Source organism: Sander vitreus, chromosome 3 (assembly GCF_031162955.1).
Source record: "Sander vitreus isolate 19-12246 chromosome 3, sanVit1, whole genome shotgun sequence".
Taxonomy (NCBI): Eukaryota; Metazoa; Chordata; class Actinopteri; order Perciformes; family Percidae; genus Sander; species Sander vitreus.
In genome coordinates this window covers 13236742-13252086 of record NC_135857.1, presented here as the reverse complement: position 1 = coordinate 13252086, position 15345 = coordinate 13236742, and the positions used below count along the sequence as shown (strand labels likewise).

Sequence of the window (15345 nt, the reverse complement as noted above, 5' to 3'; positions counted from 1 at the left end):
GCAGTAATAATAGGTATTAAGTCCATGATGAAACAAAAATGTTACATTTGAAGGGAGAGGCCGAAGCCAGGTTATTTTGAGTCTCATTTTTAATTTCCGTTCCACCTGTCCCCTCCATCAGGACTCCTCCAAACCTCTGGAGGTGCTGTTGCTGGAGAGGAACCGTAGTCTTCAGTCTGAGAGCGCCGCTCTGCGCATTGCCAACACTGAGCTCAGCGGTAAGTCTGCCCGAATGTAAGCTTATAGAAAGGGCTGGGTTCATCAACACTGGCCAGGCTATCTTGGCAAAACCTTCACTCAGACCAGCAAAAATGAAAGAATGCCGATAGAGGTGGAGTCCAGTATTCATGGGAGCTTAGATGAGGGTTCAGCAGCAGGTAAGGCTGTGCAGGTACGGCTATGAAAACATTGCATCAGGTTAGTGCATACATACTGTATGTATGGCTGTAGATTCTTTTTCTCTGAGAATACTTAACCATTTATTCATGTTTTAGGATTGATTTGCAATATTGGGTCCACAGTATGCAAAAGACATGCAAATTATATAATAGTACAGAAATGTTGTTTCTTTAGTCCCACACATCATGGAGAGGAAGAAAATGCATACCTGGTGTCTTTGAATACCGCAGCAGGAGGTCAACCTGAACAGTAACAAATTGCAGTACACAAAAATGAGGACACCATACTCTCGCCTCTACATAAAGACTCTTGTCCTCTGCAAAAGTGTTTGTGGGTTTGAAATGTCATGGCTTTAGGCTTGAATAGTTGAATAGCTTTGAATTGATTAACATTCACAGTAAGGGGAGCTTACTGTCTTACTCAATCATGTAACGGTCTCAATGGTTATGCATTAGAATAATATTTCTCCCAGCGCTTCCATCCAGATGGATTCTAGTAGTTGCAAGACTGAGGAAATATAGTTTATATCTGTTTGTTTTGGTGACTGTATGAATGGACATCAGTCCAACTATTCAGGAAAGAAGTGAAATAAGGCCTTTACTCAGCAGAGCTGTACTGTCTCTGTTTTTTGGTGACATGCATCTGTTTTCTGTTCAGCAGTAAAAAAATGTTTTTCAATTGCTTCATTTGTTACCTGGATGTATTTTTTATGAACTAAAGACTATGATACTGCATCTACAATGGAATAATGAAGTGTTTAGGAATGTGCCGCAACAGCAGCATGGAAGAGGACTTGCATGGTGTATTTGCTATCTAAGGATCATTTTACCCTGTCCAGTTACTTCCACTTTGCCTGCAAAGAGAGAGAGAGAGAGAGACTGACTGAGCCCTGGGCCAAGCTAATCTGCCTAAGTGGCACAGTGTCAATTGTTTTGTTTGTCCTTTTTTCTTCCAGGCTGTGGCTTACAAGAAAGGTTGAAATCACAAATGCATGGGCACTTTGTCTGGGGGGGTTGGCAAAAAAGGAAAACAAAGTTCACTAATTTGGAAAAGACTTGATTAAGATAACTTTCAACTTTTGTTATTTTTTTTTTTCTCTCTCTTTTTGGAACCCCTTTTTTGTTGACTCCCCCATAATGCATGGTGTGTTTGACCTTTCTTGTAGGGTCAGCTGGAAGAAAAGGGACGGAAGAGTCCACACCGAAGGAGGAGACCATGCCCAACGACCCCTCTCCCTCGCCCCCTCCTCCCCCTCCCTCTCTTCCTTCCTCCTCCCAGCTCCCCCTGTCTCGCACCCATACGGACCACCTCAACACTGCTACCACCACTAGCAGCAGCGAAACGCACCCATTCAGTCCTACGGGCATTGGACAGGACTTCTACTCCCCTGTGTTCCCTCTGGTGGGTGGTAAGATGGCTTTGAACTCCCTGATCCAGCGGCAGCTGCTTCAGTCCTTTTACTCCAAAGCCTTGCAGGAGTCGTCTGGAATCCCCAGTGGGGCTCTGCTGTTCACCCCCTTCACCCCAACCCTCAGCTCCATCCCTACCTCCACCCCTGGCTCTGGGTCAGCTGCCATCCCTCTGGCAGCAAGCAGCCCGCAGCCGCCTCCAGCCAGCCCAGACATGGGTCCTGTTAACGGGAGCAGCACCGCTGGCAGTGCCCCATCCCCGTCACCCAGCCACTCTGACGCCACCACAGGAAGTATTTTGGACGGGGAGGATATGGACACGGCAGAGATTGCCCGACAGGTGAAAGAGCAGCTGATAAAGCACAACATTGGCCAGCGTGTGTTTGGCCACTATGTGCTGGGACTGTCCCAGGGTTCGGTCAGTGAGATCCTGGCCAGACCAAAGCCGTGGAACAAGCTAACCATCCGGGGGAAGGAGCCCTTCCACAAGATGAGGCAGTTCCTCGCCGATGAGCAGAACATCCTCGCACTGCGCAGCATCCAGGGACGGCAGAGAGGTGAGTCTGTGTATCTTTAATGTGTCTGTGCGTGAGAGAGAGAGAGAGTGTGTGTGTGTGTGTGTGTGTGTGTGTCTTGCATGTGTACAGGCCTGCACAGAGCCATTGATTAGCTTGTTAATATGGATTAGCTTTTTATTTTTCTTTCTCTTTCCTTACTCCCATCCTGTGCCTCACCTGTGTGTTTTGAGTGAGTTCCTAGTCACACACTGATCCCAAGAGCCTCTCCTAGCTATCGTGGTCAATACAGAAACCTTTCACACATCAATAGTACTGATCGGTGGGAACTAGGAGGAAGGCAGGGGTACTGTTAACTACGGGTAGATTCGATTAGCCTGGGCCTGCTTTTGTTAACGCATCAGGACATTTCTGATTGAAGGTGGTCTCCGTAGTACACAAAAATCACCCTAGTCCTAGCAAAAGTCTGTGTTAAAAGAAATAAGGCTGCAGTTAATATGCCCCTGTTTAATACTTCCTATTAAATAATGTATCCTTTAGTGCAGTAGTTTAATATTCCTGTTAGAAGTAGAGGTTTGATTCCTGCTGGGGACACAGATGGTGAAGATCAATGCATTTATGGTACTATAATGTGCACTGGATGGAAGTATCCACACATTCCATATATTTGCAGATCATTATAGGGCACCATATAGTCTAGCTGTAAAAGAAAAGAAAAACACACCAGTGCTGTAACAAAGTGTGTGGTATATTGTTTTTAACAGAGGGCTCAGGCCAGCCCCAGCTTAGCCGAGTGTTTCAGGATGTTCCGAAGCGGAAAGCCCTCTCCAATACAGCTTCACACACAGGTCTGTCCCCTTCACACAGAGATTTTAGCACGTTCTGTCTGTGTGGCATGTTTGTGTTGGGTTGAACTGTATCTATTGTGTGTGCGTGTGAGTTGGCATTTATTAACTTGCGGGCAGGCATACAGATATACATGTGCCTTGAAGGCAACCGCACAGTTCCGTGGCTTGCGTCAAAGGAGAAGCCAGCATGTGTATTTAGGAATTTTATTGGTAATTGTTATTCTGTGGGGAGCCTTTACTGTACGAACCCTGTAGCACGTGTGCATGTGTGAGCTCCAAAGGGAACCAGAGAAATTATGACAATCCCTCCAGTGTAGTTGCCTTGTAGCTCAGTGGTGGGAATGTCTTTCTTTGTGCTGTGCTAGGGTGTAATTATTTGATGTTCTTCTTATTTGCTATGTTATTGTTCTCCTCACCCGCTCTGTAGTGGGTTATCTCTCTTCTTAATCTTACAAGATTTTTCATCTCCTCCCATTCCCTCTTCCTCTCCTTCCAGGTAACATTACTGCCCGCGTCCGCACCCCAGAGGCTGGTTCAGATGAGGCTATCAAGTCCATTCTGGAGCAGGCCAAAAGAGAGCTGCAGGTGCAGAAAGCTGGTGAGCCGTAGTTTTCTTCTAATCTCCAGAGGGCTTGAAGCATCTAAGATGATACATTGTGGCTGCGATTGTTTGTCGGTGTGTCTCATGACTACTCTTTTTCTCCTCCTTCAACAGACTTGTCCCATGCTCAACCATCATATACAGGACTGAAAGGAGGAGGCGGAATCGGAGGCGGAAGCGGGATAGGAGGCGGTGGCAGCGGATCAGATGAGGCTATCCGCTCCATCCTAGAGCAAGCTCGCAGAGAGATGGAGGCCCAACAGACTGCACTGGAGCCCATCCTCAAAGCCTCATCTTCGTCTTCCTCCTCTGCATCACTATCTCAGAGGGACTTCCTGAGCTCCTCGCTCACCGCTCCCCTTCCCCCTTACAACCCCCTGTCACTCTCTCTCAAGAAGCCTAGCAGCTCCCTCTTGTCCTCCCCCTCATCCCCGTCTCCCATCCTGGACTTCAGCTCCAGCGTAAAGAGAGAGGGCAGGGCTTCTTCAGGGATCGACATGTCTATTGATGGAGCTCTCAGGCTGGGTCGGAGCTCTGAGGGGTCGACCCGCTCTGGAAGTTCTGGAGGAGTGGGTTACTGGAGAGAGCAGTGGTGGAGCAACATGCATACAGACCCCCGCAGGGCCATATCCAGCCAGACAGGAGAGGAGAACCACAACCAGGAGGACTCCAAAGAGGTAAGGCGAGACGACGACGACGACGACGACAACAACAACAAAAGCTTATGTCTGTGCTTCTTCTGCCCTACTGTTTTTTTTTACTCCACTTTCACTCTACAGTGGTTTCTTGTCTAAGCCATGCTGCGTCTGTGTGTTTTCAGGGAATATTGAGTGACAGTTTGTCTCGACACAAACCATGGAACAAGTTGAACCAGAGGAGCAGAGAGCCATACCTCCGCATGCAGCCGTGGCTCAATGGAGACCAGGGGCAAAACACACACATCCAGCAAGCTCAGAATCAAGGTAAACAAATCACATGCGCACACACACACACACACACACACACACACACACACACACACACACACCAGCACATAGAGTATTTAGATTCACAAAAACCAGGCTCGTTGGGCTAGAGCATTGCTCTGAAAGCCTGATTAGAGCTAGTGGCTAGTTGTTACTGTCAGTCTGTCACTCACACAATCCACTCCACCCCCCCATTCCACCCTCTGTCCCTCCTCCTCCCACCATCCCCCCATCCTCAGTGCTATGGCTGTGTCAGCCAGCAAGCTGCTGGTTTGTCATGTCATAGACAAGTTAGTGTTGCAGCGCCAGATGGCAGGTCTGTGTGTGTGTGTGTGTACGTGCACGCGCATGTGCGTGTCTCTCTTACTCTCTGGGGGTGTAAACAGCAGCTAATGTACACTGACAGCTCCTCATGACTGCTCTCTTCCAGCCTGCTGAGCTGCACAGCAGTGCTACACAGACAGAGACAGGGAGATGAAGGAATAGGAGGAGGAAGCCAAAAAAGCTTCAAACTGAAAACTTAAGCACCTTTGCTGTTTGTTTAACAGGAATTAAATTAGTTGATGTAGTATGACTGAAGTCACTCCCGAACCCAGCAGGAAGAGGAGATGAAACTGTTTTCTTACATTGTAACATGTCTTCTAATAGTTCTCACCCTGTTTGTTCTCCTCAAGCAGAGGGTACTCCCAAGACATCAGCAAGCTGCAGCCCTGCTCCAGAGTCACCCCTCAGTTCAGCTGAGGAGTCTGTCAACGGTCTCGCAGGGGATCCACTCGCCTCACAGTCCTCCAGTCTCAAACCTGCTTCTGAGGATCCCTCAGGTGGGGAGTCTCAGCCCGGTACCCCGCTGCCTCTTCCTGGTCATTCGGGTCTCAGCATCCAGGAAATGGTCGCAATGTCCCCTGAGCTTGATACTTACGCCATCACCAAGAAGGTTAAAGAGGTGCTGACGGATAATAACCTTGGTAAGAAACACAGGAGGTACTCTCTATGCGGTTTAGTTGGTCTTTCTCTTTCCCCTGCCCTCCCCAATGATGAATTATTCAGCTTTTCAATCAGTTCTCTGAAATGACCATTTCATTTCCGCTCTCTCTCGCCAAACCAGGCCAGCGTCTGTTTGGGGAGACTATCCTGGGTCTGACTCAGGGTTCTGTCTCAGACCTGCTGGCCAGGCCCAAACCCTGGCACAAGCTCAGCCTGAAGGGCAGAGAGCCCTTCGTCCGCATGCAGCTCTGGCTTCAGGACCCACACAGTGTGGAGAAACTCATGGACATGAAACGCCTGGAGAAGAAAGGTGTGTAGTAAAAGCTCATTGACGAGAAACAAATGCACACTCCATATAGAGCAGCAGGCCTTCCCAAGTAATGAGCAAAAGACTCTGCTTAAGCAGGCCTTTACTTTATTAATGCATTCACAAAAAAACCCACTAGCAGCAGCCTTTGAATTACACATGCACATCTGCACACACAATATCCTTTGTGCAGGACAGCAGAGCATGTTGTGCAGATCACAGTCATCTTGGTGTGATGTCAGTACCAATCAGGACTGCAGACATCACATACTGTATTAGATGTGACAGCTAGGGGACTGCCGGGGGCTTGCTTACTAACAGTCATCAGCACTCCTCTTCATCATCATCATCATCATCATAATAATCACCAGTGTCTATAAGCTCGTATTTTTTTTATCATTTGTTAGTCCATAGCCCACTCCATCACTCCATCATTCTTTGGTCCCTTCTGTTTGCATGATGCGTTTGAGAATCTGCAAAGCCAAGAGGCCTCACCCTCCCTGCTGCCTCACAGTGACCCCTGACTGCCCACTTGAAGCTCTCTCTGTAGAGAAGGGATACGCATCTTTGAACCTGCCAGTAGGCACAAGCATCCGGGATGTGTTTACCCTCCTGATATCTCAGGCTACGCACAAGGGCAAAAAACAAAACTGACCTTACACCAGTGTTGTTTGGGGTTTGGACGGGTGGGGTTACTCTCCATTCAACTTTGTTTCAGATTATTGACCCCAAAGTAATGCATCCAAATAGCAATGGGGAATAGTCCTGGCCGACAGCAGAGCCCACAGGAAAGACATGGACCTAGTTTACAGTAACCATATTTGACCTCTCACCCTTGCGGTACAAGCCTGCGAGGCAGCGCACAACTTTCAGAGTGGTCTAACCTTGCTCTGAGGTTTTTTTTCTTCCTGCAACACTAATATATCTGGCAGGGTGTATTGGGGTTGAGAAAATGTCAACCTCATGTAAAGCTGCCATGAGCTGTTCATTTTCAGCTGCTGGTGCCCCGAGTGAATGGTGCTGCTTGTTTGCTTTAAAATGGAAGAGATGCATTTATTGTTAAAGTTCCTGAGAATGGCGATAGCACCACCTAGTGGCCGTAGAAGAGGATGGCCGGATTAGTTTTTAGAACAGTGTCCGAGGACATTGGCCCTCATTTATCAACTTAACGTAGAAACCAGCGCAGATATGAGCGCAGAAATCCTCTTACGACAGGCTACACGTGTGATTCATGAAACGTTCGTATCACACCAATCAGAGCGTAAGGATGGTCGTACATTGATAACTGCAGCGGCTGGAAACGATCGTAATTTAAATATCACGCCCAATATATTCTCAGTTTTGAGGCCTCGCCCCTACAATTTACGACATGGCGAGACGTAATCCGGCTGAGAAGCGGCACTTTTCAGAGGTGGAGATTGAAACCCTGATATCTCAGATTCATTTGCACTAACGTGTGTAGATTTGGCAGCCTGAAAACTGTTATTAAAGGCTGTAGAAAGAATGGGGAATGGAAAAAGATCACTGATGTGGTCAAGTGTTGCCGTAGTAAATCAGACTCCAGCTGAAGTTTATTTAATTTATACATCCTTGACATATGTATGCTATAGTCCTAGTAATATACAGGCTTATATTGCAATCTCGTAGGCCTACATGTAGGTGTACCTATATTTAAATAAACACACAGTAGCGGAGTTTATGCAGTGTCTTTTTATTTTACTGAATGTTTCTTTTCATCGGTCCGATCGAGCCAGCCAACTGTGAGCTGTGAGGGAGAGTGTGTGTCCTCCGCCACCCCGACCCTGACAGCAGAGGGGCTGGAAAAACAAGCCGAAATCTATCGGTCAATGGCAGAAATAAATTGTTCACTTGCGGCGATTAACAACACTTTAAAAGAGATCCGAAAACCTGAAGAATAAATAAAAAATGTTGTGCATCGTCATGTTTCCTGTATTGAGTATCATTGCCAAACATAACACTATACCTTTTTAAAAGTGAGGAATAATATCCTGTCTCATTGGTATAGCCCCAGTTGGGGCTGTGCTGGACACTGCTCTCTGGGCATCGGGTCATCTGGCTCCAGAACCCCACAGGCTAAAACAATGTTCCAGACTTTTTCTGCCGCGTATAGTAGGGTCCCCCCCCCCCCGCTGATGCAAGACGGAGCCATCTGCCCTTAATCAATCCGATGGAGCGCTCCACCGTGGCCCGTGCGCATACGTGTGCAATGTTACCGGCGCATAGAGGTCCTCTATAAGAGCCAGATCTGCCATTGCTGATAAGTGATAAACTGATGACTTCTCCTTCCTCTGTTAAACTGATTATATGCTGCACCGCAAGTCCACGCTGACTCGAAAACTTGCGTACACGAGTTCAGACCAGACGTGAGATTTTATCGCAGCCTACGCTCACGTTCAAATTGATAAATTGAGGAATCGGCGCACGCCCGTCCTATGCCTGTTTTAGGTCGTACGCACATTTCATAAATGAGGGCCAGTGTGTTTAATGCTGTTTGAAAATATAGAAATCTTTTCTTTGAAAATGCCATTACAATTGCAAAATATTCCAAAACAGCCTTAACAATATAGATCAGTGGAGGGCTGCAACTAATGATTTTTTACACTGTTCATGAATCTACTGATTATGTTGTTGATTAATTGTTTGGTCTATAAAATGTCAGAAAATTGTGAAAAAGTCCAATGTGACACCTTCAAATATCTTGTGTTGTTGGTCCAAACAGTCCCAAACTCAAAAAATATTCAGTTTACTTTCATAGAAGAGAAAAAACAACAAGCAAATTCATAGTCAAGTCATATTTGAGAAGATGGAAAAGTGAAAGTGATTGATATATATATATTTTATATATATCGATCGATTAAGATATATATATATATATATATATATATATATATATATATATATATATACATACATACACTAATCGAGTAGTCCACTAATTAACTAATTAATAATTCTTTAGAACTAGGTTGATCCACTATAGTTGTACTTAACGTGAAGATTGCTTGTCAAAGGTCATGCTCATCGACAAAGATAACCAGCCTCTTTAACTGCTGCTGATATTCCCCATATTTATTAATGATATAAATGCATTTTCTGAGGTACTGATTTCCCCTTCTCGTTTTGTGTCACTGTTCAGCTTACATGAAGAGGCGGCTGAGCTCCTTGAGTGATAGCCATTCTGTTGACGTGGGTTTAGTGGGGCCGGATTACATCCAGGGCTCGCAGAGCCCGGGACAGCAGCACTTGAAGAAGGCCAGGGTGGTGTTGGGCCCCGAGGAGAAGGAGGCCCTGAAAAGGGCCTACCAGCAGAAGCCCTATCCCTCCCCCAAAACCATTGAGGAGCTGGCCTCCCAGCTCAACCTGAAGACCAGTACTGTCATCAACTGGTTCCATAATTACAGGTCAGCATTTAGAAAAGACACACTTGAATATTAACCCATTTCTGTCTAGTGTTTGTATCACAAGCTATTCTTCAAGGGGCATTAGATATAATTAAAGCAAATCTAATACCATTTCCATAAAGCAGTAATTTTTTTTAAATTTGTTTTTATAGAAATTAATTTCTAGGTTTGCAGTTCATATCCTTATCTGTGTAGAAGTGTGTTTTCTAGAAAGGTTTTTGCATTTGACTACATGTGTATGCTTATAATAGATCATGTTGTATTCTTAAATAAATGGGCATTGTCTAAGGAAGGGCTTTTGTTGCTGCCCTGTTCTCATAAAAGAATATCGGGCCACGTCCACACGTACCAAAACGATCTTTTTTTTACCCGTCTTCCCTGGATTCGTTTCAAGAATAGTTGCGTCCATACGGATCCACTTGTAAATGACTCAACGCGCTACTTCATATTCCAGGCCTATAGGCGGCGCTGTTTCTGCTACAGAAATTCACCAAAACACAGAAGAAGAGCATAGTTAACTTCCACTTCCCATCATAACATGACTAGCTAGACTCTTAATTTAACGTTCTCTTAATACATACATGAACTAGCTATAATAACTTCCACCACTGCTCATTTTATAAAGGCTGCCGCAAGAAAACGTGTCTTTGTTTACAATGTATAATGTGCTGTTGGATTGCTTTTTATTTTGCAATTCTGTCTGCCATCGGACATGATTGCAGCGCGCTAGCTAGCAGAGCTAACATTAGTGCGCTAACGTTAGCTCTGCTAGCTAACATCGGCAATCAAACAAAAATCAATGAACCAATGTCTTTTTGATAATCTACATGTTTTCTTGCAGTAGCTTTTCTACGATAAGCCGTGGTAAAAGTTACTATAATCCGTTCAATGAGTTGATAAGCAGACAGATTAGCTAGCTAGCTTCCACTTTATAAACAGCTAACCATAGCAGCTAATGTTAATGTTGCGTCGCTGCTGTAGCGGTCAGCTACTTTAGCGATGTTTAACGTTAGCTACATAACGTTAGCAATATATCCTGGTAGAATCCAGGACCGGCAGAGGGAAGTGTCAGGGAGCAGAGACAAACTATTTAGCTAGATGAAGTGAGCTGGTTTGACCATAGAGATGGGATATGCTCTCTGAGCTTCACCACCGAGTGAAGTCGCGTGTGGCCGTGCACTAGAGGTCGAGGGGTGTGGCGATGACATCATCGATGCGGAAGTATTCGTATTCGCCATCCAAACGAAGCCACAAGAGAGCCGTATTCGAATTTTTTCACCCTGGGACCCGGTTTCAAAAAAGTGCGTTTTCAGGCAGTGCGTTGACTGGATCCGTGTGGACGACGGGCCCAAACGATGCAAAACATGTGCGTTTGCATCAAAGAACATCTCCATGTGGATGGCCCCTCAGTGCACTCATACAATATTTTGATATAAGTCAAATGTAAGATGTGTTGCATCTGACAAATTGAATTTCAGGATTTGAGTAGCGTGACTGAACTCATGTGTCTCTCCTAGGTCACGTATCCGACGAGAGCTCTTCATAGAGGAGATCCAGGCAGCTGGAGGGTTAGGGCCTGGCAGTGAGGGGGGCTCCCCTTCTCTTCGCGGGTCCAAATCAGGAGAGGGGGACAGCTGTGATGGGACAGAATCTGAGGGCACAGTGGAGACACGCCAGGGAGTGGGCATTGGCCTGGAGGATCACAGAGGAGCGTGCAAAGACGACATGGAGGTCGAGTCTGAGGCAGGGGGCTCTAATAACTCCCCTGACCAGCTAGACTGCACCACCTCAGGCTTTGCCGGGCCGGGCTCCAGCTGTGGACATGGTGGACTAGGGCTCTTCAGCCTCACAGAGGCATCCTCCAGTGGCTCTGCCTCTAGTACTAACATCCCAGCCTCTGGCCCTGCCAGAAACCCCAGGGACAACAATCTGCGCAAGAAGAAAGCAGCCAATCTCAATAACATCATCCACAGGCTGGAGAAGGCTGCTAGCAAAGAGGATCCCTCAGAGTGGGAGTTCTAGCTCCCCCTGACCATCCTTCATCCCTCTTGTTTCATAACCTCACAACCTCTAACCTTGGACCCCTCCTGCTCTGTTCCAGTTGGAGAGTGGACACAGCCAAAGTCAAGCTCAGCAGCCATTTTTATTACATAAAAGCTTTCCGAAAAGAGGAAAGAAACAAAGAGTGGTTGGCAAAACCCTTAAAAAGAAGATTAACTGAATACCTAGAAGAACAAAAATAAGAGAACTTATGTGTCTCTCTGTTTTCTTTTTTTTTTTTTTAAACTGAGTTTTGTTTTTGTACTGAGAAAAGCACTTAGCCGTCCTGCTGGCCTCCGGCCCTGCTGTACCTCCCCCAATCACCAGCCACTGGTGCACCAGACTGGTTAGTCCTGAGCTGGGGTCTGACCCACAGCTGGGGTTGAAACCTGGACTCCGTAACACAGGCAAGGCCTGACACAGCAGCTGTCACAGTGATAGACACTGATAGATGATAGATAGAGACAGGAACTCTCTTACAAGAACTCTCACTTTCTTAAAGGAGATTTTTTCCGCTCTTCTTCTCACCTCCCAAGTGTCCACAAACCTCCCCTCACTCAGTGAGACGCCTCATTTTTCACACTGTAGAGTGACTGTTACAAACCCTTTGCCTTTTTCACTCACTGCGTGTGTGCGTGTGTGTGCGTGTTTGTATGTTAGGGGTTGTGTCAGTGTGCACCGGTTTGTGTGTGTGTATACACACCCATAAATGGTGTGTAAGTGTGTGTGTTCTCTTCTCAATGGCAGCATGTTTTCTTTTTATTCTCACTCCTACACTCTTAAGAGGGTAGTGGAAGGCCTGCCGGCTGAGCTGCCATGGTTACTGATGTAAGAGAGATGAACTTTGACCCGTTGTGTCCCATATCCTATCCTGCTGACAGCCATGTGATGGCCAGAAGGATCTCTAATTCCTCCCAAACACACGCACTCATCTGAAGAGGAAGGATGGAGGGAACCCTGTTTTTGCCTCCTCAAACCCTTCTTTTAAGGATGAAGGATGATCTCTTTTTTTGATATTGCAATTTGGTTGCCAATAAGAGATTGCACAGTCTATTGACTCTAAAGAGTACAAAATAGGGAATTTTAGGAAACATTTTAATTAGTACAAAATAAGAACAGAAAATAAGAGAATAACAAGTTGCTGTTTTAAAAAAGAAAAAAACAATTACGATGGAATAATGTTGCGTTGTTGAAATACGATACAATGAATTCACGTAGTACTGTAGCTGTCTGACATGGTGATACTATACGTGTCTCTTGTTGTTTTAGGTTGTGCACGTCACAGCTTTTATCCAGCACTGGACCTGCTGGGTGTGCTAGTGTGTCTGCACCACCGACATATTTTCTCTGTTCACAAACACACATCTTTTTATAGGCCAAATCAGGAAGAGTGTGTGTGTCTGTGTGTGTGTGTGTGTGTGTGTGTGTGTGTGTGTGTGTGTGTGTGTGTGTGTGTGTGTGTATCTTGTGTGTGTGTCTTGTGTGCATTGGTATTTGCCTGCATGTAAGTCAGGGTCGAGGTCAATTCACTCAGAATTAAATTTAAGAAGTAGATTATGAACAATGAAATTCCTGACTGAAAAAAATGTGTTTTAGCGAAAAAATCGCAATGTAGAGTACTTGATAAATCTGTACTTTTTGTTGATTGCCGTCAAAGTGAATTCACCCCAACCCTGGTTTGAGTAGTTACCACTCTCCTCCAGTCTATCCTGTATCCAGGGATGTTTTGCATTGAATTCTACTGTATACACTACAAATTATAAGGCATATCACCTCCTCCCTGTCCCACACAAGCCCTCAGTGCCTGTCAGCCTACTGCCTCCCCTTTGTGTGTGTGTGTGTGTGTGTGTGTGTGTGCGCGTGCACGCGCGTTTGCGTGGGTGCATGTACACACATGCCTGTCAATACATGCGTGTGCACAAGTGCGTGCGATTGAGGAGTGTTCAGTGTTTCCAATGAGTGGGGTCATATTTCGTATCTACTTGCACACACTACTAGTGCACAACTGACACCCTTCTTTAAGCTGTTTGATGCGTTACCATTACATTAATCTTCTCACAAAGTAGTGTAATACTATGATTTACTGTAGCTTGGTTTTATTGCTATTTTGCATTTATAGTTTGGTTTTTATTCTGCTTATTTATAGGTGCTGTATTTTTCATTTAATGTCTTATCATTTGAGTTGTTTATTTTTTAAGGGATTATACTGTTCCTGAGGGCAAGTAACATTTTTATTAGACATATAGACTGCCGGCAGTATTGGTTAATATTTACAAAGATGTACTAGTTCTCATTTGTTTGTATATTCATGAATCCTAAAGTTTAGTGTCATTTCAATAGCTTTGAAAACATGTTTGCTACAGTTCATGCTCCCATAAGCATTATGCTTTTACCACAACAGTTATGCTCTTAAATTGCTAGCTAGAATCAAAGGACATATCAAGATCAGTGAATATATGATGGCATATCTCTTTTCCTGTTTTCTGTCCTCCGATAATATTTTTTGGCTGTTTCTTGGGCAAGCCCAACACTAACGCTCGCCAGGGCATGCAGCTTTCTTTAGATAGAGTTCGCCCACTCTGTAATCACATTAACATAATTTACAGGTCCAAACATATACACTTTGTCAAATAGGTCAAATGAAATTACCTAAACTTGAAAACACAAGTTAACTCGAAAGAGGTCATATCTGCCAAATTGAGATTAGAGAAGTGTACCAGCTAGCAGGGGTGCTACGCCAGATTGAACAGATAGCCAGCCTATGATTATGCAGAATTTATATTGCAGTCCGTCAAAAAAAAAGCACTTATTAGCATCTTTTTTTGAAGACTTGGTTGGGACAGGGTCTGTAAACACTACAACAGAGTACGATCCCAGGATCCTGGGAAATGTATGCCTTTTTTAAAGTGGTTGTGAACCAAGCACAGACTCTTCTCTGCATCCTAACACTAAAATTTAAACATAAGATAGCTGTGCCCATGTTTTCTACACGATAAACTGTATTCTTATACAGTAGCTTCTTATTTCAAACTAAACTGTGTGACAGAAATGGCCATTGTCCTGTACAGTTGTAGATATTATGAGTAAACACCTGTTTTGGTTTCTATCCAAAAATCTCAGTCCATCCTTAAGCCTCCCCTTTCCCAGAATGTACATCCAGATATATTGGCAGCCTGTCAAAAGATACTGATAACCTCATTGCACTGCATTAAGATGCATTAGTTAAAATTGGATTTGCCATTGTATCGGATAATTGTAAAAAAAATTCTCAAACATTGGCGCTTCCTGTGGACGACTGATGTGAAACATCTGTCTTCTGCAGAGTACTGAAGGCTTATAATGCCTTCTGTTGGACTGCTTGGACTGGACAACCATGGTATGTTTAATGGGGATGAATAGCTACTGTAAAGTATATAAGCACTTAACCCATTTGCCATTTTATATCCAGATCCATCAACTCACCTAAACCATGTGAGATCATCAGATTTGTGCCTTTAACTGCCAAGCAGGGCACCAAACTAGTGATGTCATTAGATGTAGATGATTTCACCCAATGTGTTCGTAATATATCCCACATTTTGACCCAGATTAATTTCTCATACACTTCATATTGGTACTTAAAAGTCGACTTTTCTCAGCTCTCTGGAGAGGGTTGTATATAATTCCTGGAGTGCAGTGAAAGAGTAAAAGGAGAAAGAAACGAGCGTGTGTATTCTTATGACCGACCTGCAGACACATATCGGTCCGAGACGGTTGTTTTCCCACAATGCATTTCTTACGTTGTACATAACCTTAACTAGCAGCGAAAGGCCAGAGCATTGAATGAAGGAGGAAGCATGCAGAAACAGCGTACAC

At 44.9% G+C, this 15345-nt stretch overlaps 1 protein-coding gene across 5 annotated transcripts in view; it reads left to right on the top strand.

The window, feature by feature from the left end:
• cux1b (cut-like homeobox 1b) overlaps positions 1 to 15345 on the top strand; it is a 64639-nt gene that overhangs the window by 42941 nt on the left and 6353 nt on the right. Inside the window, exons 14-23 of one of the 5 annotated variants that reach the window (XM_078246070.1) lie at positions 122 to 218; positions 1565 to 2365; positions 3088 to 3171; positions 3668 to 3769; positions 3887 to 4449; positions 4593 to 4734; positions 5415 to 5702; positions 5843 to 6031; positions 9186 to 9450; positions 10968 to 15236. In XM_078246070.1, coding sequence (XP_078102196.1) covers positions 122 to 218; positions 1565 to 2365; positions 3088 to 3171; positions 3668 to 3769; positions 3887 to 4449; positions 4593 to 4734; positions 5415 to 5702; positions 5843 to 6031; positions 9186 to 9450; positions 10968 to 11472 — 3036 coding nt within the window. In that variant the 3' untranslated portion in view covers positions 11473 to 15236. Of the gene's footprint in view, positions 1 to 121; positions 219 to 1564; positions 2366 to 3087; positions 3172 to 3667; positions 3770 to 3886; positions 4450 to 4592; positions 4735 to 5411; positions 5703 to 5842; positions 6032 to 9185; positions 9451 to 10967; positions 15237 to 15345 lie in introns of those variants that run through there. The other 4 variants (XM_078246069.1, XM_078246071.1, XM_078246072.1 and 1 more) reach the window with 4 other exon arrangements.